At 38.2% G+C, this 22,276-nt stretch overlaps 1 protein-coding gene across 1 annotated transcript in view; it reads left to right on the forward strand.

Annotated features, from left to right (window-relative positions):
- arid5b (AT-rich interaction domain 5B) overlaps window positions 1-22,276 on the forward strand; it is a 73,532-nt gene that overhangs the window by 38,056 nt on the left and 13,200 nt on the right. Inside the window, exons 6-8 of the mRNA XM_029520914.1 lie at window positions 14,663-14,826; window positions 16,249-16,534; window positions 21,700-21,752. Of these exons, the coding sequence (XP_029376774.1) occupies window positions 14,663-14,826; window positions 16,249-16,534; window positions 21,700-21,752 (503 nt within the window). The remainder of the gene's footprint in view (window positions 1-14,662; window positions 14,827-16,248; window positions 16,535-21,699; window positions 21,753-22,276) is intronic.

A 22,276-nucleotide genomic window follows, 5' to 3' on the forward strand; every position in this document is an offset into this window, starting at 1 on the left:
CTCCACTGGCCTAGCAGTGTTAGCTTTAGCATTAGCAGGACTCGGAGGCTAAATCGGCCCCAGTTTTCCTGACTATCTTTATTATGTCACCAGCAACACCCCAACTCCACACATGTCTTTTATGAGCAAACAGAGAGCGGAAAGATAAAGCTTTTCAGGGGTCTGGACCTATTTACAGTGCAAAGGTTTCTTTGAGAAGCAGCGCTGATCAAGGATAATTGACTAGCAGAGGAAGAAAGAATGTGCAGGGATACTCTTTTGTCAGTGTCAGTCAGTTTATATGTTGTATGTACAAACAGGGTCCTCTGTGTCCAGCAAAACTGAAACCAGAGGAGATAAGAGAGGGGTTCATAAAAATGCTGATAAACTCGACTAAGTCACCTTCAATTATTACCATGTGCTCAAAGCGATAGTCTCAAGAACAGAGTCGTTTGCTAATTTTCCTCTCAGGCTACATCTTGAGGAAAACAGCTGTCACACATTCACTCCGGGTTTAAAGAGAATTGCAATCTCTTTTTGATGATATATATATAATATTTAGTACATTTATATTCTCCTTAAAGGTTGGAATTGAATATAATTCACATATTGACAAAAGCGAGATAGCAATGTCTCTCCCTCTCTCTCACTTTTTATATATATAAATATATAAACAAGTATATCTGTACTTACACACTGATAGCCAAGTTTTTGGATGAAGATATTTCTATATCTTTCAGGCAGCGATTGTTTTATTCCATTATAGCATGAAATACTTTAGGCGATCCAACACAGTTAGTCATGTCTTTACACCACACGTCATGTTATTGCAGCTGCAAGCAGTGACCGTTTTGAAATCACTCCTTGTTGCTACATGTACTGACACCAGGACACCCAAGTTTTCAGCCAAGCATAAACTAGGCTATTTTAAATGGCAGTAACAAACCGATTCACATTATCCTGACCAATGCAATTTCCTAATAACACACTGTCCCATTAGGGCAACACTTTTTTTTTTCCTAGTTTTCTCGTGTTTTTGAATATAGCACCAAAAACAATTTTCTGGCCTCTGTTTACCACAGCATGTGAGCACTGGCAAATGTAACTAGTTTGATATAAAAGATATGTGTGATATATATATATATATATATATATATATACATATATATATATATATATATATATATATATATATATATGTATATATATATATATATATGTATATATATATATATATGTATATATATATATATATGTATATATATATATATATGTATATATATATATATATATATATATGTATATATATATGTATATGTATATATGTATATATATATATATGTCTGGTATAGTTTGATGAAATATAGTTAATAGAAAAAAGATTATATCATTGATATGAACTAAATTGCTCTTTTAAGTAACAAATGCAGTACATGAGCTGTAAATGATTGACAGGTAAGTGGAGGTTTAACAAAAAAAAAAAAGGCAGCTTAAAAGGTTTTTTTTCCGAAGCAGTTGTGTAATTTAAAACTCTGATAAACTGCAGAGCATGTCATTAATTACTTTGCACTTCAGTTAGCCAGACCGGGTTGACCTCGTTCATAATAGCTTCGATGATTATTCCATTAATACATTTCTCAAATGTGGAAGAGCCACTGTTTCCAATCGAGGTTTAATTCAAGCAGGATTATATTTAGGTGATAAAAAAGATTTGAAGGGTTTGTAGCTATGAGTGAGTAACATTTCCACAGAAATCCCAGATGTGAGTTGTGATACAGCTTTTAATAAAAAAATTATGGAACAGCATGTCGCAACCTGGAATGAACACATCTGACTCATCAGTGTAACTGTAGATGCTGTTTACAAAGTATGTCTGTGCCAGGGAGGCCGGAGTAGAAACGGCTCATGAATGGAACCTTCTAGCTGAGTTGCTGTGTTAAATGTCAAGCGTCGTTCTCATGTCTGCAGGTTGAGGCTTGTTGATGGCTGCTGTTTCTGAAAAGAGCTTTTGTGGCTTAAGTGACGTCAAAAATCATTTTTACATTATTGCTGATGGATGGCACTGGAACGGTGAGGATTATTCTGTATTTGATGACTTTGATTAATGTTTCCAGATTTTTTTTTTTTCCTCCCAAAATAATGCTGACATTTATTGGAAAACAGTGAATCTGTTCAGTGTCACTGCTGGCGCTGATTTCAACATACTGTTGTTTATAAACGTAACTTTATTTTCTCTGATTATGCTTTCTTTGTACGTCCCCATAAAATACAAAAAGCACGAAAGAAGTTGTTGCGTTCTTTAAATGATTTGTAGATTTTTGGAATGAACTCCTTAAATCCCTAAAATGCAATAAATTAGCATATAAACAAGAAGAAATGAACAGAAAGATAAAAGTACTCATTGGCCTATTTTGTTATGGGAATGATGATTATTTATAATCACGAATGGCTTTATGCTCTATAGCTTTTCAAAATGATAAAGTCCCTATGATTGGGCTCATTGGCCGACTCAATCCCATCAAGTGTAAGTAGAGCGTGATCTATTAGAATACATATGTTTTATTGATGTATGGGCTCCGTGTTTATCCTGGCATTCATTTATTTATAGGACGATGCTGTGATTTTCTTTTTTTTTTTTTTTTTTTTTTTTTTCCTCCAGTAATGAATAGGATAAGCCTAGAAGCTTATCCACTGCTCCCTTTCATCTCTCCCCCCCTCTCTCTCTTTTTCTCCCCCTCATTCCCTCTATCTCTCTCTCTCTCTTTCTCCCTCGCTCTCTCCCTGAAAAGCCAAATTGAAATACTGTATTTTTAAAGCCCCAGTCCCACTGAGTTGTTGCTGCAGTCTGTCAGTATCAATGATGTGGAAGTGTTTGAAGGGTGTCCTGTTTTTAGCAAATCCTCCACATTATATAACTTTGACTCTGTTTTACATTTGGCACTCTTGGAACAACAGGGTGTGTATGTATTTGGGACAGTCCCTCTGCGTGCTCTTAACATTTCTTTTGAAAATGGGATTTATTTTTTAATTTCCTCTCCTGGAACAATAGCCATTAAAAGCCACTTGCCAACACTTGGGCAAAGGGAAAAGCTTTAGTGGCATGTTCACTTGTCAGATATTACAGGCTTTATTGTGTTGGAGTGTATTTGTTTTATTTTGGTCTTGACAGCAACTGTGGGTTATGACTCGCGGAAAAATGAAATTGTTGTGCCTTGTTGGACTTGAACCAACACCTAAGAGTTGGGTTTTTTTTGTACAACTATGTGTATGTGTGTGTGTGCTGAGCTAAATACTGAGTGAAATTATAAAGCTCTCCATGGGTCAAAGGTCACCGCATTCCTCCGTGTGTGTGTCAGTCAGAATCTGGGTTAAGATTAAACCCAGCCATGTCTTGAATGCAATGTGTGTTAATAAGTACTTAACAGGCGATGCTACCATCATGAGGCGATCACATGAGGTGGGAACAAAGGAAGAGAGAGAAAGAACGAGGGAGAGGGAAGGAAACAGAGATTTGAAGGAACGATTTGCTCGTTGTAATTATGGCTTATTTTGACTATAAATTGAGTTTATGAAATTTCTCTTGTAAAACATGCAACACTGTGACTGCGTACCATAATTTCCTATTTACTTTGTAAATGGAAAGCTTGAGTCGACAGCCTTTATGAGTTTGCGCAGTGGTAAAGTACACACGTTCACACCCCTGTCGAAACACACACCCCAATGAATCCGATGAGAATGATTTCATAATCCACCGCAATAATAAACTTCTTTGAACAGTTTAATTGGCTCTTCCTGGAACGGCATGGCTTCGCTTCATTTGATCTGATGAAAGAGTAATGTTGCTTCTCCCTGGGGGGAGCATGCACAACGGCGCACAAATAATGAATTAAGAATACTACCCTTTTTTTCCAAATGACTGCCATAATAAAGCAGGAAAATTCATACTGCACTCACACCAGTTTCTCCCTAAATTGCTTTCATGTTTACTTGCCTATGTATTTAATTTTCAGGGCTTGTTTTAAGTGAAAATAATCGTGATTCCTGGAAGGGTAATGAATTGAAGTCACATGCAAATTGATTGTCATCTGAAAGCACACTTGTCATGTGGACAAATGTTTGGAAATGTTCCAGAAACATTTCTTGTGTGTGACTCTGTGAAAAGTCGCAGTCACTCTCTACAGCCCTGGAAATGCTTGTACTTTAAAAAGGCTGTATGGTAAAGAGAGTGAAAGTAAATTTGAAGGCATCTGGTGTATCTAAAAGAGAAATTGGAGAAGGCTTAGAAAAAAGCAGATTGAAGCCGACAAAGTCACGATGGTTTGGGAGAATGTCCTCTTTCCTTGGTTGAGGAATATTAACAGTGACAACTGAATGGAGTCTGTGTACAGAAACAGTATGGTCACAGAAATGAGCTCATTACTGGCAAATGCATTATGTATGTCCACATAGACACAGACACACATTTTTCTTAATATTACTGTAGTGAGAATATTCCATTTACATATACATCAGCTAACTATAACCATTAACGTGCCTGATCCTGAAGGCAAGGGGATCAATTTGAAACCAAAACCGTAACCTCAACCAAAATTATCTTCAGCTCTGTCCCTAAAACATCTTTTTCCTTAGCATGGGTTGGCAGGAACTCCTGAGCACACAGATGCACACACTCAGAGACACACACATTTTAACAGCGCTCATGTCTCAAAGACACTTCAAGAACAGTTTATAAGTGTGAGATAAAAATATGGAAGAGTATTTTTAATGTCCTGGTAAACACACACTTGCTGGGATGTGGGCTTGTCTCCATGGCAACACTAGTCAGAGTGCGCCCGTCCTAGCGTTTTGACAGCTTTTGCTGATGATGATTGATAATTACTACCTGACTTGTTGTCCCCATCTCCACAAACATATGGTAGGAACTGCCCTCCGCCATATATCTGCCAAAATGTTCCCTTTTCTGATAATAGCTTTTTAATGTTGCATTTTTGTTGTGCATGCACAGCAATCACCCACCCCATGCACACATACACCCCCCCAACCCCACCCCTTTGTAATTACATTTACTGCTGCTCACACAGTTATTATAGAAAGAGAAATAGATAGGAGAAGCAGAAGAGTGGGAGAAAGTGGCAGAAAGAGGCAGAGGAGGGGGATAGAGGGTGGGGGTAGAATTGATTTCACTTTGAATTGATGTATTCCTCCTAGTGCTGCTGGATTTAAAATTTACAAATTGTCAGGATTAACACAAAGAAGCAGCATTTTTACAGGATAGTCACATATTAGAATATAAACAGCAGATGATAGCCGGTATGGTGGGCTGCAGTCTGAAATGAATGAGAAGCGAGACTCTTTTTTTCCATACCCTTGCACACACTACTTCATCATGCAGCGCGTTTGCATGCATAAGGCTCATATTTAGATGCAATTGGAAGCAATTTTGTTATATTCACAGAGGCAATAAAGGAAGACATCAATCTATAAACATGATTTATCTACTGCACTATCCACCAAGCCATTAGAACAGACCTTCTATTCTGGATCTTAGTACCTGACAATAAGCCAAAACCTGAGCCTTCACACCTGAGTACCATTTCAGCGCTTTGTATTGCATTTCCCTGAATGTTGCTACAGAATCATTATTATGTTGTTGTTGTTTTTGCAACGACAATATTGAAGCGAAATAGAGCTCTGCTGCTGTTTTAATGAAAGGTACCTGTAAGTTAAACTTTTTTGAGATATTACTTATTTTTAACCTCCTGTAATGCTTTTTTAAAAATTATCTTTTTCTTCTTATTCATCTAAACATTTTGTTGTCTTCTGTGACCTCTGTTTCCAAGAACCGGGACATTGTCAGCAGAACACATTACATCTGGTCTTTTGGAACATTAATCAAATGATCTTATTAGTCCTAAGTCCCTGCCATTACTTGTCAGTATTTCCAGATGGGCAGTTCACCTATATCACCAACTAGTTCACCTATATACCTTTTGGTTCATACAATGTGTGGTGCACCTGCAACAGCCAAAAGTGCAGCATTCCATGGAAACCAAAGTCATTTCTAATCCTGTATGATTGAGGTCCGCCACAGGCTACAGCAACAGACAGGCTCTGTGAAGGAGATAATGATGCATGCACACAGCTGTCAGTCTGCCAGCTGAGGGAAATCATCTTTGAGGAAAATAAAAACAGACTACAGCCAATATAAGGCTATATTTGTATAGGAAATGATGGGTTTGGGAAATGGAGTGGAACTGAGCAGTTCCTACAAGAAAAGGAGATCCGATGAGAATCTCCCCAGACCAATAAGTCTCACATAGATCCCTATCTTTACAGTGTTAACATATTTATGCACTGATATTTAACCCAGGCCGGGGTTTCCATTAGTGCTCTGGTTAAAGAATAATAAGTATATTTGGGGTTTTTTTTCCGCTTAGCATCCAGGAATCTAACTATGCAAATTCTTGAATAAATTTGTCCAAGGGATTCTGTCTCTAACACATAAGAATGGAGGTCAATGAAATTTAGCTTTGAAAAATGGCTGGGGAAACAAAACAAAACAAAAAAACAACAACCAGCAATGTGTCTTTCCAGAAACGGTGTCCTTGTTTCTCTGGATAATCCACAGATAACTAGGGGAGTAATTTTTTTTTTTTTTTTTTTTTTGGGGGGGTGGGGGCAGTCTGTCCAATGGGGGGAAAAAAATGCATTCAAATCACTTTGTATGCGAGGCTATCACCTGTCTCTACAGTTTTCCCTTCATTAGTATCATTGCACATGATTTGTTTTATTCAAACCAGAACTTAACTGTCAGACTCATTTTCAGATGAACCAGGAAACTATTTTCAGAAAAGTCAAAGATCTGGTACGCTCACTATCTAGCCCCACACAAAAGGCAGACAATGTTAGTGGCTGGCTGAAGGATGTAGTTAGCCTAGAACAGTAAGAACTGGAGTGGTTATTTGACTCAGACGGACAACATAATGAATGCTCCTGTTTTCAGCTGTAAATAGGAAACTGCTATGCTCAGAGTTTCCCATAACAATATCATTAGGTGCAATGAAATCAGTTTCAAACTTGTTCAGCTGCTTCTGAAGTAAATAAACAAACTGATATAATTCCAATCACGTTCACTGTGTTGAGTTAGAGAAATATTAGAACAACTTTGTCATTGCATTAAAAATACAAGATTGGAGCTGAAGCGTGAACATTTTCATCTTTTGATCTGGGTTGACTTGAACTCTTCGAAAGACGGGGCAGGGCAGAGTATCCAAAGGTGTTGCCTGGTCAGATAAAAAGCCATGTTTACGAGAAGCAGATGGACCTGTGGATGAGTCGACTGCACCTCAGGGGACTGTTGTTATAGCTCTGTTAGTAACAAGCTAGACTAATCCCTGCCTTCTACTGAGACGCATGCTTTAATAGCATTGTATTACAGTGATTCTCTAGCGGTAGTCAGGACAAGAGTTCCTGATACAGGTGCTCCTTTCAAACATGCCCCAGTTCACTGACTCCCAGTTCTGCTGACAAAAATGTAAATTGTTGCCTTTGCTGTCCAGTGGTGTTCTGTTCGGTGCTTTTCTTGTCTCCCTCTTTCTTTCTTTTTTTTTTAACAGGAAGGTGAGGTTGTTGTTGTAAAAGGCCCAGCTTAAACTTTGATGTGCTTTTGTAATAACTAACTACTATCCATCATCATGCCTTAGAAGGAGGTGAATGCATTCCTCATTAAATTCAGAATAGCTCTCAGCCACACTGATGTAAAAATATCTTCTTATATTGCAGTTGCATTCACAGGCAAAAACAGGCCAGAAAATAACACCAGTGATGAAAATACTTTATTATTGATGTGAAATCCCCCTGAGGCCAACCTAATATGAATCACTGTACTGTTACTTTCTGCTGCGAAATGTTTTGCAGTTTATCGTTGGCGATCTCTCCCTGTATAATTATGAGAAATTAATTAACACTTGTATCATCTATCAACCTACGGAGGTTTTGATGATTAATAAAAACAATGCACTCTGTCCACCCACACACTCTGCCTCACTCTGTGGGCACATTGTGCAATTTTTTGATGATTGCAGTGATAGAGATGCTTGAAGTAGTGCTGTTCATTAAATTTTTTTTTGTGCTGTCAGTGTGTCTCAAATGACTCTGCGGAGAAACATGCCTCGAGCGCAGGAACAGAGGAATGACTCTCCTGTCAGATGTGACAAAGTGAGAATTATGAGAACATCAAAAATGCCTGATATCAGTACGGGAAATGCAACGGTGGCTAAAGTCAGCAACAAAATGATGGAGAGGAGGGAGCGATTAAAACTCACTACTTTACATACGGACAATTAAGAGTGTAGTTGTGTTTCCAGAGGTCGGGGTGACACAGGGACGTCTTTGGCTGTTCATTTACATTTATATTAACCTAGCGAATAGCAATAATGATTCTTATCTGTCTGCTTTCCATACATCTGACAAAAGAATTAGAAATATGCCTTGGAGTGACTGAAGATCAGCAGAGGGTTGTCTCTGAGTCCCATTGAAAGTAAACATAGAAATTAACTTCCTGATTCAGCAGTTTTCTGCCAACTGCATGCAGATCTACTGTAGGGAGTAAAAACAAAAATTTATGTAAAATTGAAAGTTCTTTGAAAAAGGTTTAGGAGGCTGAAAAATACTGTTATTTACTCAGAAATTTTCTAGACAAAGAGATATTAGCTGAAACATATCTTTTAAAAGATTAGAAATGTGGAAACTCCTTTCTAGTCGCCTCCTGAAAGTGTGGTCAGAAAGATACAGTTCTTGCGCAGGAATGCTTGAAATTTCTCCCACCCTCTGAGATCTTTGATGTATAGTGAAGACGCAGTGTCGCCTGTCACTGCTGGCAGAGGAATCAGTCATCGCTGGCTGTTTTATATTCTCTGTGGTACTGTTGCCTTGCTGCTTTGGAGCCTCCCTTGTCACATCCCTGTGCCTCTAGTGGAGTTAAAATGTTCCACCAAAGTGTAATATCACTTCACTGATCACACATTTAATGCTCTGCTGCACTACAGATTAAAGTCTGTGTCTCCAGAGTTGTATCAGAAGGTGGTTTGTATCATGATTTGTTATCTTGTATGCATTATTTGTTAGGTTGTATTTATTTTAGCTCTGTTTTTGGCCCTCTGAAATGAGCCATTATTGTTCCCTGTGACTCATATTTAAAATCTCATGAATCAAGGTCTATTGTTAAATTCTAATTTAGGTTACAAAACACAGCTTCCATTTTCCATAAACAAAGTTCCGCTTTTCACCACACCTATTGCTTCATTATAGGGATTTTTTTTTTTTTTTTAACATACATAAAAATACATCTGCTCAGTGTGTACGTTTAAATACTATCTGTCATGGCGCATTATGTTTTACAACTGGCTGTAAATTTCCAATGCAGCACTCTGTGTGTTAGACCTGACTGACCTTATTTTGTGTGTGGGTGTGGATGCATTCATAGATAATGTTTCTCTTCCAGATTTAACAAACAGTTGATTTCCTCTCACCTGTACAGATACACACTTGACCTGCAGCTACGAATGTTGTGGTTTGCGCTGGCAGGATGTTTTATGGATTAGTTTACACCGTGTACACATTTAGTCTTCTGCCCTCTCACCATGTAACTCACGAAGGAGTGACTTTAAATTGACTGTCTTGATCTCTCTTGGATAAATCACACTGATTCTAACAGCTAGAATGTGACTCTACTTGTCAATGTGCCCAATTTTGTATTATTATTTTGCGTCTCACTCAGATTTTTTAAATTGTGGAGAATTTACTTTTTTTTATAAAATCCGATTTATTGTTATTACAAAATTGTTTTCTACTGTGTTCTGTCCTGGGGGACATAATGTACTGTACAAACAATGTTGTGCATTGCAACATGAATGTTACCTTTGGCTGTGAGCTATGCTGATAATTGCTGAGTGGGTGTTAGGCCTTTAGTAAATTCGCAACCAAGTGAGACAGCAAAATATGTCAAAACATGTTTTTCAGCTACCTCTATTCATGCTTCACTCATCCACCTCCCAGTTTGAACTTGGACCTCATTATGGTGAGAGGAAGTTAAAGTTAAACAGCAGAATTAAGAGTTCGAGTGAAGACGTGGGTAGGAGTTGTTACAGGAAAGCGCAGCAAATCATTTTTTCCTCTGTCGGTCAGTCAGTTTGTTTGGGTGATGAACACTAACAATTTCATATCTGATGAGTCAGAACAGTCGTTGCATTTGTACAGAGATTTACATTCATATTTGTGCAACTGACAAAATGTAGTTTATGGGACTGAGCGCGTTTTGTATGATTTTTGAGACAGAATTGTCATTGGTCATAAGTAACCTTTGTTTGTTTTTTTTTGTCTACGGCTACAGAAGTGATTTAGGGCTTGAGCTTTGTGAATGCTCAAAGTGGATGATCAACATTCAGAACAGCTTCGTTGCACATTTATCTAACATGATTCCTAGGAAGATGTGAAAATAACACTCCTTTCACTCTGGACTTTATGGCCACGCTCTGCTAGGTTGCCCTTATTTTTAGCAGTCCTTTGAGCTGCTTGCTAACAGTCAAACTTCAACTTCAACCTCAGCTCAAAGGACCACAGATGGGGACTCAAGCTGCATTTAAGTCGCACACTTCAGTGACTTCAGAATCGACTCGGACTCGTGAACAATCACTACGTTTTCTTTTTCTGGCGTATTAACATTGAGGAAATTTGACAAGCTTATGCCAACACCTCCTTTTTGTCCCGCCATAGTTCCCGTCATCTGAGGGAACACCTGCAGCTGCTGTAACATTTCCCTTTGTAATTACGTTTGGTTATCAAAACTTAAAAAGAAAAGACAACACATACAAAAGAATCGCAGACTGCAAAGTCGGTGGTACGAAAGTTAAGGACGATGGATCAACCACCTCAAATTTCATCAAGCACCTGAAAACTCACCCGGATCGGTAACTTTATGACACAATTAGCGCATATGGACGGTTAGCAAACACGTTTAGCTTAGCATCAGCTACGTAACGTTAGCTTTGTTTGCAACTAAATATTTGAAAAGATGAGTGAGTGTTAGTTTGCTTGTCAATGGACAGATGGACACCATCTACTGGGTAACGTTAAACGTTAAACAGAAAAAGTCATAGTTATACTGTCGGCAGGTTTATCGCTGACCATGTAGCATTAATGTTACAGGTTTATCAGGTTACACTGGATGATTGATGATAGAACGCTCATTACAACCAGAAGAGACATGAGACTTGATTTGGACTTGGAAAAAAAAAAGACTTGTGAATATCTCTGTCAGGTACATACACACACGCCAAAGCTTTGTTTCAGTTTGCCAGTTAAAAACAAAAAAAACGTGCATAATCATTTGTCCATCTCATTAAATGAACACATGTAGACACTGAGCCAGTCACTTTCGTGAGTGTTATCAACTGAGGCATCCATCAGCTGAATTCTCCAGTCAGCTTGATATATCTCTCCATTCCCAGCAGCCTCTCAATCAATCAGCCCACTTTGTTGTGGTTCCCTGTGGCTCTACACTGTTGATGCATAGAACTATCACAACGCTTCCTGAGCTGTCTCTAATGAGTTTTCATTATCATTGACATCAAGTGAATGGCAGTCAAACAGAGGTATTAGGGTTGTATTAAATGAATTTGTGTGAGGGGGGTTAGACATTGCATTGTTGTACAACAGTTAAGGGCTGAGGGCATTTGGCTGCATCCTGAGATCAAGTTGTCAGGTTGTGCATCTTGCCACTGTCTGAAGTCGTGGTGACTTCCTTGGCTCAGGGTTGTGCTCTGTGATGAGACATGATGGACTCTCATCCCAGCATATCACAACTGTGTATGTGTGTGTCTATGCAGCTATGCATCTGTCTGTATTGTTCGTCACTTGCCTCCCTCACCTCAGAATACCAGATGTCTGTTAATATCGTGCATTTTTTGTTGTTGTTGTTTAAGTGAACGAGTGTGCCTTCAGGGCCAGCCAAGAGTCCTCTGGTCACTTCAGGACATGTCTTAAAGTCATGTCAGCAACCCAGATAAGCAGAAAACCATAGAGTGAGAAATAAGTAACTCAATGGGAAGCAGGAAGGAACTTGCTAACTTGGTCAGCAACCATTTATGTTGTGTGACTATTGTGTTCATTTTTGGCTTGTTGAAGGAAGTATCATGTATACTTAAATGATCTCTTTCTTTTCTAGCACGCTGACAAAAACACTTAATGCCCACAGAGAGGTAAAAATATCACCTCTCCCAGGGTGCTATAAAATCACCATCTTGTGATGTTAGCTTTGTTTTTCACAGACTATAAATGTCTGTGTTTCCATTCTAGAAAATCAATCTGCACAGACTGACCTGCATTTGATTTTCTTTGTGATATTCTAAAGCTGAGCACTCTTCCTTGCACTTATGCAAGTCTGCCACGAGGAAAGCAGATCAGAAGGTCTGCACAATGTCTGCAGCGCAGGAAAGGTTGTCTCTGCTCGACCTTGTATGCCTGTTTGTGCATGTTTACAGAAATACTCTACTGCAGCATTTTGCCCCCCGTTTACATTGATATCTACCTGAGTTTTGTGTGACTGCTCACTGTTGTGTCACCATGTCTCATGCTATAATTGCAGCATTTTCTTCCATAGCAGTTTGACCCAATGAAAAATGAAAAATGTAAACAGACAGGCAGGTTATGTAACTCAGTATAGGGTGTCAGGAGGTTAGTGATTGGCCTAAAAACACAACTACAATGTGTGTGTGACCTTAGAGCCATGAAACATTTGTTTAAACTGATGTCACATAAAAAAATAAATATTCTACAAGTCAAAACTATAAGCATTTAACTATGTAAGCCTTTTTTGTGTATGTATGCTATATATCTGGCATATAGCCATCAATTCATTTTTCCAGTCTGAACATACAAACATAGTTGATTAATTACATAGGGTTGTTTTTTTTTTTTTTTTTTTTTTAGAGTTGGAACACAACCTTAGGCTATAAATGGTATGATATGAGTCATTATCTATTCAATGAATATTTAGTGTCTGTGTATGTATCCCTTCAAAATTAAAGAGGAATAAATAAATAAAATGGTTTATGTAATTTCTCAGCATTAATGAGTAATTGGCAGAACAATAACCCTCAATCTAACCCAACAGAGTGAGAAAAACACTGGAGGAAGGAACACAGCCAGCGCTTTTCAAGTAAAGATTACACTACTGAAATTTGTTTTTTGTTTTTTTGTTTTTTTTTTCCCAAAGGGATGACAAATGCTCAACAAATGCCCTTGGAATTTTCCCGCGTGTTGTTCTCCTCAGCGTAGCAGTTGTGAAAATAACATCAACAACATCAAGTGATATGCTGCGGAGTCGTGATCATTTTTGCCCTTTTTAATGACTACCTCTTATTTTTATTCTACTCTGGTGTCATTGTAAAATTTTCTTGATGGGAATTTGAGTCGACAAAAATAATCATAGGGTCCTTTTGGCAGAGAACAACCTTGGATGAGATTTAATTGTCATTGCAGATGGAAGGAAAGAATGTTGACGCTGTGAAATATGTGACTGAACTTGGGCTATTTGAAGTTTCCCTGTCTGTCTTTCTCCCTTTCCTTTTCTCTCTCATTCTCTCATTCTCTCTTTCCCCTTTGAGCTTATCTCTGTTTGTGTTGCTGCGTGAAGGCAAGGCACTCTTCCAAGAAGTTACATTACTGTCGTTGGTTGACATAAACGTGGGTGTACAAAGGACTTGGAGAGCTTAAATACTTTATTGTGTGTTTAATTTGAACTGAGCAATTATATCTGCCAGCCTTTCAAACAAAGAGCTTCTATCAGGCAGGTTCATGTGTTTTTAATTAACAACATTCATCTTTAAGTCATGAGCAGGCAAACCAGAGAAACCAAAAATAGATCCATGACGATCAGTACATCTGAGGTGCTTTAGTATAATCAAATCTTTTATGATGGGAGGACAACTGTGGCAGGGCTGCTGTGGAAAACAAGACAAAACATTATTATGTTGTATTTTATATGTTGTTGTGGTGAGAAACACATTCACGCTCTGTGCTTTTGTACCATCTGTATCAAATATTTCTTTTAGCAGGCACTGTTTGCTTAAAATTTCTTCCCTTTCGTGGGTTTGTGGGTTAACCAATGTCTGTCATTTATAGTATTACATTAGCTGCTTGACTGTTACAACACCCTCATGTGAAATCTTCAGAATACATCTGTTGGAATTTAAGTTTAGTTTCTCTTTTAGGCTGAGGGGGAACTCGAGGATTGTGTTTACTACCACATCGGAGCAATTTGGCAGCCTGCTACCCCATTCAGCAGAATGTCGCACTAATCCAGTTTAAAAATAATTAGCTACAGGCTAGCAGGCCTGTGAAATTCCTTTCCCTAATTGTTAATGTTCCTGTCATAGCCTCTTTCCTTTTTCGGTAAAAAGTCGATTTTCCCAAAGAGGACATTCATCTTTTGCTATAAATATTTTTTTCATCACTTCCACTCTTCCTTTCAAATGAAATGTATTAAGATTTTAAAAAAATAATTTAAGAAAATGTTAATAGCAAAGAGTTGAAAATACATATGGATTATATCACACAGTGCTGTGTCAGCACACATTTTACCCCCCAACAGAGGTTCTCATCATCGCTCTTTCCTTTCCCTCAGCTCCCAACCTAAAGGGGCGACCTCGAAAGAAGAAATTGTCCATTTCTCAGAGGAGGGACTCCCAGGGTCATGCTCAGGGTCAAGGGTCATCAGGGTCAACCCAAGGGACAGCAGCGGTGGCAGCACAGGACCTATGCAGTCCAGAGAGCAAACCTACCACTAAGGTAAGATAACACAGTTAAAAATGACATATTAAAGCAACAAAGAGACAAACTCAAAGGTAATGAAATACGCAAAATAAAAAAAAAAAGAGAAAGGTAGTGCACATGTAGATGTTTGCCAGAAAACTGAACAGAAAACCATAACTTAATGTCTCCTAATGACACCCTGACGAATGAATGGTGTCAAGAAGCCTCTTTCCAGGTCACTAGTTGCAGAGCAAGGTGGCAACATTTAGCTTTCTGATTCAAAGTGAGAAGCAGACGGGTGCAGTGCAGCAGGGCAGGAGTGCAGAGTTACTTTCTCACACAGAGCATATGACTGTAAAGACCACATGTTGCATGACAGGTTGGCCTACACTGATGGTGTGGTGCTTTTCTTTGTAGGAGGCATTTGTTCAGAGGAACAGGAAACATTTATTACTGGAAGCCTTTTTTTGTCAAATCACTTAAATTATGTGAAAACCTAATAAATGTTACTTCTGAGAATATCAATAACAACATAAAGGGATTATATATTATTGATAAATATGACATTTATTATCTTGATTGATTGATTAATCATTTAATACAAAACATTGTAAAAAAAAAAAAAAGTTACGGGTATGTAACAAGTTGACAGTAACAATATGACAGCCTGAAAGTTTTTTTTTTTGTTTTTTTTTTAATTATTCCAATGATTAATAGTGCTAATCAATTAATTGACCAATTGTTGCAGTGCCAAACCGACAACATTTCTTTTTATCTGCGTAGTATGCTTGTGGATAGATTGGCCATGATAGCACAGCTTTTCAGCAGCACTCTCTTTGTCTGTGGGTCTTTTAGACATTTAGATACATATTACACAGTCCTTCAGCGGAACAAGATCTTTTCACTTCTAGTCCCCCCTTTATTTCTAGAAAAACAAGGCTGTATTGTGAATAGAGCAGAATTATTCAGCTACCAATAAAATCATCTTCCTTGATGAAAAAAACTAGAAGGATAAATTCTAAATCATGACATTCTGGCATGTTCTTAAGGACATTGCTGAGAATATGATTTTGAAAGAAGTCTATCATTGATTGTTTATGTTTCAGAGCTTCATTTCTGAGCCATAATGCTAAATAGATTGTAAATGTGAACTATCCATCCTGAGAGCTACATCCAGAGCTGGTATTCCTTTGACCTCGGAGCAGTTCAGTCAACTCTTGCGATCCTCTCTCAAAGCTGCAGTCAAACTAATCCATTCCTAATGTTTGTTGACAAGAAGAGCTACTTTATTGCTCATCAATGAGATTCTGCCTCTGTGGTCTCTAAGAATATTTGTTTGTACTTGAGCTCAAATTCCTTAAATCCAAACCATCTGATGTCATTTGAATAACAGTCTGCAAAGGGTTCAAGTTTCATCTAAAATTACATCTACTGACTCTTTACGATGTCTGTCTGCAGGTCAAACCCAACTGTAAAATGGTACCCAATGGAAAAATAACCCCAACAGCCAAACACAAGGCCAACAGCCTCAGCAAGAAATCCTCGGCCGAAGACAAGGAGCGGGGAAAGGATAAGGACAAGGAAAAGGAAAAGGAGGAGAGGAATGAGAGGGAGGAGAAGAAAGAAGAGGAAACATCAGAGGAGAGTCGAGCGGAGGAGCAGGCATTCTTAGTAGCGCTCTACAAGTACATGAAAGATAGAGACACGCCCATCGAGAGGATTCCCTTCCTCGGCTTCAAACAGAGTAAGTAGGATGTTTACTTTTTTAGTATGTTATAACTGGCTATGTTTAAACGAAAGTGCATTCTAGGTTAGACTCAGTTCACCAATACCAAAGATTGTCTGGTTACATTTTTACCTGGTTTATTTAGGATAGATTATTTAGGTATCTGGTCCATTGAATAAGGTCAAGTCCGAAGAAGGGTATAGGCCTAAAAGTAGCCCTACAAACAAATATTCAGAATTTACATGCAAAAATAAACAAACAACTAGAAAAACTCAGATAAGAGATTGTGTTCAGAGATAAGAAACAGACTTCCAATTACAGTTCAAACATCAGATATTATAGTAATATTTTGTTCTCTAAGTAATTGACAAGAGTGAAATCTGCCAGGGAAAACCCTGTGGATTATCACTGGTGTCTAACCAGCCTTCACCTAAAATGCCTGTGATGATCATTTGAGAAAACAGCGACTGCTATTGAGTTGAGCCGAAGGAAGATTTTGTCCTAAATATCCAGAGTATGAAAATTTTAGGGGAAGAAATGGGAGTGCCTGCCAACTACTGCAGGCTTCAAGCCTCAAATCGCAATTACAGTGCTCTTAAAAATAAAATCTGCAGTTGTAATGAACTAAAGGAATAATTGTTGAATATGTTGAGAAAAATCCCATCTAGCAGTTTATAAAAGGCTGTAGAGGCTTGCTGTCAGAGCATGTTTTGCTTGGCTTTTATTTGAGGAGAGAGTATCTTCTCACACTTGTCAAAGGGGTTTCCTGTTAAAGCCAAGAACGTCCTTTAGCATCACGTCTGCTCGAGATGAAAAATTTCTAATATAGGTTGGATGCTTACTTTGCACTCGGAGTACACAGGACAGAGAGGAGAAACATGATTGTAAACATCATAAAGGGCACACTTTGGTCTCTTAACACTAAGAAGTTTTTTTTTTTTTTTTTTTATGTATTTGATCTAAATGCAAGTCACATGAGAACATATCTCTTCTCAAACTGTGTTTTTCAAATTTGTGTCTTTTTTTCAGTCTTTGCTAACAAAGAAAATCATTCGTATTCTTGTCACAAAGAACCAAGAAAGATTTAGCTCTTCAGCAGCACAACATCAGCACATTAACAAGAGGCAGGGGAGTGAGAGAGGTGTCTATTGAATTTAACAGTGACAGTTTATAGCACAGTAAAACTCATTACACTAAACTATTACATGAAGGTAAACTGTGGTCACCTCGACTGTGCTAACCTCACCCTGGTATTTTGACAATCCTGTCATCTAAACTGCAGACACGTTGTAGCTTAAATGGGTCATTGTTGTTGAGGGGGATAGAGGGAGGGGGAGAGCGGGGCGGTTGTACGAGAAATGTTCACATACCCAACATGTTTCACTTTTGGTTGGCATTTCTCAGTTTAAGCTGGGAATAAAGTCGAGGTTCATGCGCCAACTGTTTTACATACAGTACATGCTTTGAATCTCAAAAGCAGACACATCATAAGCAAGGCCCTCATTAAATGGTGAAATCATGCTGTTTAAACTTCGTCCTTGGCAGCAAGCACACATCAGCACATGTAAAGAAGAGGGAGGGGGGGGGGTGGAGAAACACATTATAATTAATACAACAACCTCCTCAGATGCAATCAGGTGCCATTTTCATAATCTTTCTTTAAACTTGCTACAAATGCATTAAAAGATCAAAGAAGTCTCTTTCCTGTAATGGAAATTGAAAATATTATTTAAGTTGGATTTGAGTAATAATCTTTTTATGAAGTTCTCTGGAGTTGAACAAAGTAACAGATGGTTGAATGATTTACCAGACTTACCCTTGCTTTGTTGGCTGCTCTGCTAAAAAATGTCCATTTGATTCACCTCCAAAAACAAAACAAAAATCCCCTTTCTGAATCAGAACATGGGCTATTGATGTATATTACAGCTCATATCCAAGCTGTGGAGTTCTGTCTGTTTATGTTATTGTTGCTCTTGTTTTTCTTTTTTCAAAACTACATTTTTGTCTCTTGACGGTCCAGAGGAGATGTATGAACTATTAAGATATACTGAATGGGGCTCTACCTAAAATGGCTCATAACAAGCACAGTCATTTAAATTTTGCTGGTTTGACACAGTGCCCACTTGTTCGCCTGCCTCATTCTCATATTTATATTCCACTTCTGGAGTTGTATGTATTAAACATCTTTGAGCCAAGGTGCTGATCTGAGTCCAGGCAGCTTCTTAACTAAGTTTTTCTCTTCTCTTAACTTCACGTCTCTAATAATGAAATGTATTTTACACTCACCTCCATCATAAACTTCAAAGTAACTTGTTGAAAAGCTGGGGCTGGATAAATATGCTAATGGGGATTTGCAATGAGTGACTTCTTGGCAATTTGACAACTGGAATAAAATTCTTGTTTTAGTTGTCCAACTATGTAAAACCACACCGATATTTCAGCTTTAAACAAAAACAAATCAGCACATCTTGACACTGACAAGATTATCAGTATTTAGGTTGAAGGTTTGCATTTTTATTCCCCCAAGGGGTAAATTGGTTTCCAGCCAGCAGAATACAAACATAACACATGTAGCAACAGAGATAGTGCAACAAAAATGTACAAACATTTTCCAATAATAATAAATCAAATTTATATAGCGCTTTTCATGGAACATAAAGAGGCAGGGTGGGTAGAGGAGGACGGTCGGTCAGGTGATCTTGAAAAGGTGCGATTTGAGTTGACTTTTAAATGAGGTTAGTTTCATCAGCAACTACAGATATTAATGCAGAAGGCTTGTGGCAGCAGGAATTATTTATTTAGGGCTGCAACCAACAATTAATCTATCAAGTATTTATGCTTTTTTTTTAACCTATGAACTTGATAAACTGATATAAAAGAACTGCATTGAGACAATGTTTTCACTTTTTCTGATTATTTATTTATTTATTTTACTCCCTTTATGTGCAGTGAATAAATGCCTAGAGATCTACTTTCAAATGTCCTTCACCAAATATGGCTAAAAAATGTGGGTCTATATTACTTCAGTACAACCATTCATAGCGGCTGAATGTGCACTGGCTTCTGAATCATAGGAAATGACAGAAAATAGTTGGCTGTTACATTCTAGGAACAGTAAAGCTGTTGCTGTGGCTGCAGTTTATTCATGTGAGTTGCTGTCGTCCTCCTTTTTTATCATTTGGTTAATATTGACTCTGCGCCTGCTGCCATTGACATTATATAGGTGTTTAAAGTAATGCCAGATAGAGTGAACTGAGGAGGAATAAAATAGGAGTAGTTGTGCTTACATTACATTTTCTGAATGTCCTTGATGTGCTAGATTAACTAGGAACTGTGCATTTGTGTGTGTGTGTGTGTGTGTGTGTGTGTGTGTGTGTGCGTGTGCGCGTGCGTGTGCGCGTGCGTGTGCGCGTGCGTGCGCTCAGCTCTCGGACATCAGCATGTGATTGTGAACATCAGTTCCAATTTGTCTCTCCCTCTCAGCCTTGTTGTCTAATTGCCATGCCATCGGTGTGACGTTGAGGCTGCATTGTGTTCCTGTTTTGTTATCCTTATCTCAGCGATAATTGCCCCTGCCAAATGGAGGGGAATTAAGAGAAGAAATTGCTAATGACAAGACATCTAAGAAAAGGCATGTTCTCTCATTTCCTTTATCTGTTCTCTTCCCTCCCAGTCCCGTGTACTATTGTGGTAATTACAGTTGATGCATAACAACCTAGTTAAATAGACCATCTTTCTGTTTCTACAGTCAGAAAACACAATACGCCAGAGTGCTCAGTTCAAACAGAAAATCTACCCAGCTCCCTTTGTTATTCCACCCGTGCATTGACAACGGTCGCAAAGAGGAGGGAAGGAAAAAATCAATGCTGTCAAAGGCGGAGATAGGAAAATGTCATTTTGACAAATGCAAGGTTTTGTGTACGCACAGATTGAATTTTGATGGATTTCTCCCCAGGCAAGGCTTCCTTTTCTTATTTATAGGCCTTCATATAAAAATGTTAAACAATGATGTTACAGAAAGCAAATACAAATGTCATTGGCACAAAAAAGTCTTGCAATAAACTTGTGCTTCTTTGTTTGTGGGAAATATTTTCTTTCAAACAAGGACAACTATTTGGAGCCTTTCTTTAAGCTTACATGGCTATTTTTAGGAAATGTTACACAAGACTTGTATTTTGATATGGCCTGTCATGGAGTATTTGCATGGCAAAATCAATGCAAATGAATTTGCATTAGTTCAAACAGAAGTTGGAGCATATTGCCAAACGTTTGATGCTTGTAATGGTTTTCATTCATACCTGCAGGCGGCAGCTGAGGGTTAACAAATCTCTTTGTCAGGATGAAGCATATGCAGTATTTTATCTCATAGCAGCATTTCTACAAGCACTCAATATTTATTTGCATCTTTTAAGGAGCTTTGTGTATTTTCCTTTCCAGGAATATGTAATTGCCTATTCTATCTTTTTTCTTTCTATCTATCGATCGATCTATCTATCTGTCTTGTCTATCTGTCTGTCTGTCTGTCTGTCTGTCTAGCTATCTGCTGTACACAGTCAGTCGTCCCATTAGTTTATTAATTCTGCAATGCATTCATCCTTGTATACAGTCTATTTATATACATCCTTAACAATGGGCTATCATGGTAAACTGCATTTCCGCGCGCCGATGCTCACAGTAATGTGTGCGCTGAAAAAAACTAAAAAAAAAAAACAAAAAACTAATGTAATTTAATTTCACAGCTATAGTCACTTGATCTGGTTTTATTTCCAAAACATATCACCAGCTATAAAAAAGACACATTGTTAAACTGCAAACAGTTTACAGAGGTTGTAAAATTAACTCTGCCATGAGCAGTTACAACAATTAAGTACTGTTTACAAGTTTACATAATCCAATAATGTAATACATTATATAAAGGGGCTATTAAGCAAAATGAGTACTTCTGTGTTTCACATCTTTCTACCGGTAATATTTCAATGATTAAATAATATTTTAACTTGTAATACAGTATTTCTACACAATAGTAATGCTGCTTTTACTTAACTTAATGGCCTAAGTAGTTCTTCCAGCTCTTTATTTTTCTCCCTCTCTCTGGTGTAATGTCTGTATATGACGTCACATGTTTAGGCTCAGGTCCTTTCCCAGAGTTCCTAACTGCCTTGTTTGTCTTGTGTCTCCCACAGTCAACCTTTGGACCATGTTTCAAGCTGCTCAGAAACTTGGAGGATATGAGTTGGTAAGTATTCACATATGTGGCAATATATTTCTTCTCTTTCATTGAGGTCCCTCCCTTCTTCCTCTTGTCTCCCCCCTTTTATCCCTCCCTCTCCTGTTCTCTTTTTTCACTTATCACTCATCGTCCCACCTTTCTCCCCTTTCCTGCTATCTGTGTTCTTCCTCTGTCCTTCTTTTGCCCCTCCAGCCCAGTCACTATTTTCCTAAGAAGAAAGTCTAGCTCGGAGCCACATTTAGCAAAAATGATGCCATTGTTTCTAACCAACCCCCCCCTCCTCCTGGAGTGGAAAACACATGTTCCTCTACTCTGCACTGGTCAAAAGGAAATTGGTCAAACCCCTCATTTTTCCCATGTTGGAGATGAAGAGAAATGCACATATATACCCATAAGTGCACACATGCACCACACACACAGCAAATGTGAGTCAGAAATACATGTGTATCAGGCTGAGGCATTTCACTTGGACGCCTTAGATGCCATTTATACCCTCGCTATTTGTGTGCAACATGTTTCCAAAGTGAAGT

The sequence above is a fragment of the Echeneis naucrates genome, chromosome 15, assembly GCF_900963305.1.
Source record: "Echeneis naucrates chromosome 15, fEcheNa1.1, whole genome shotgun sequence".
NCBI lineage: Eukaryota > Metazoa > Chordata > Actinopteri > Carangiformes > Echeneidae > Echeneis > Echeneis naucrates.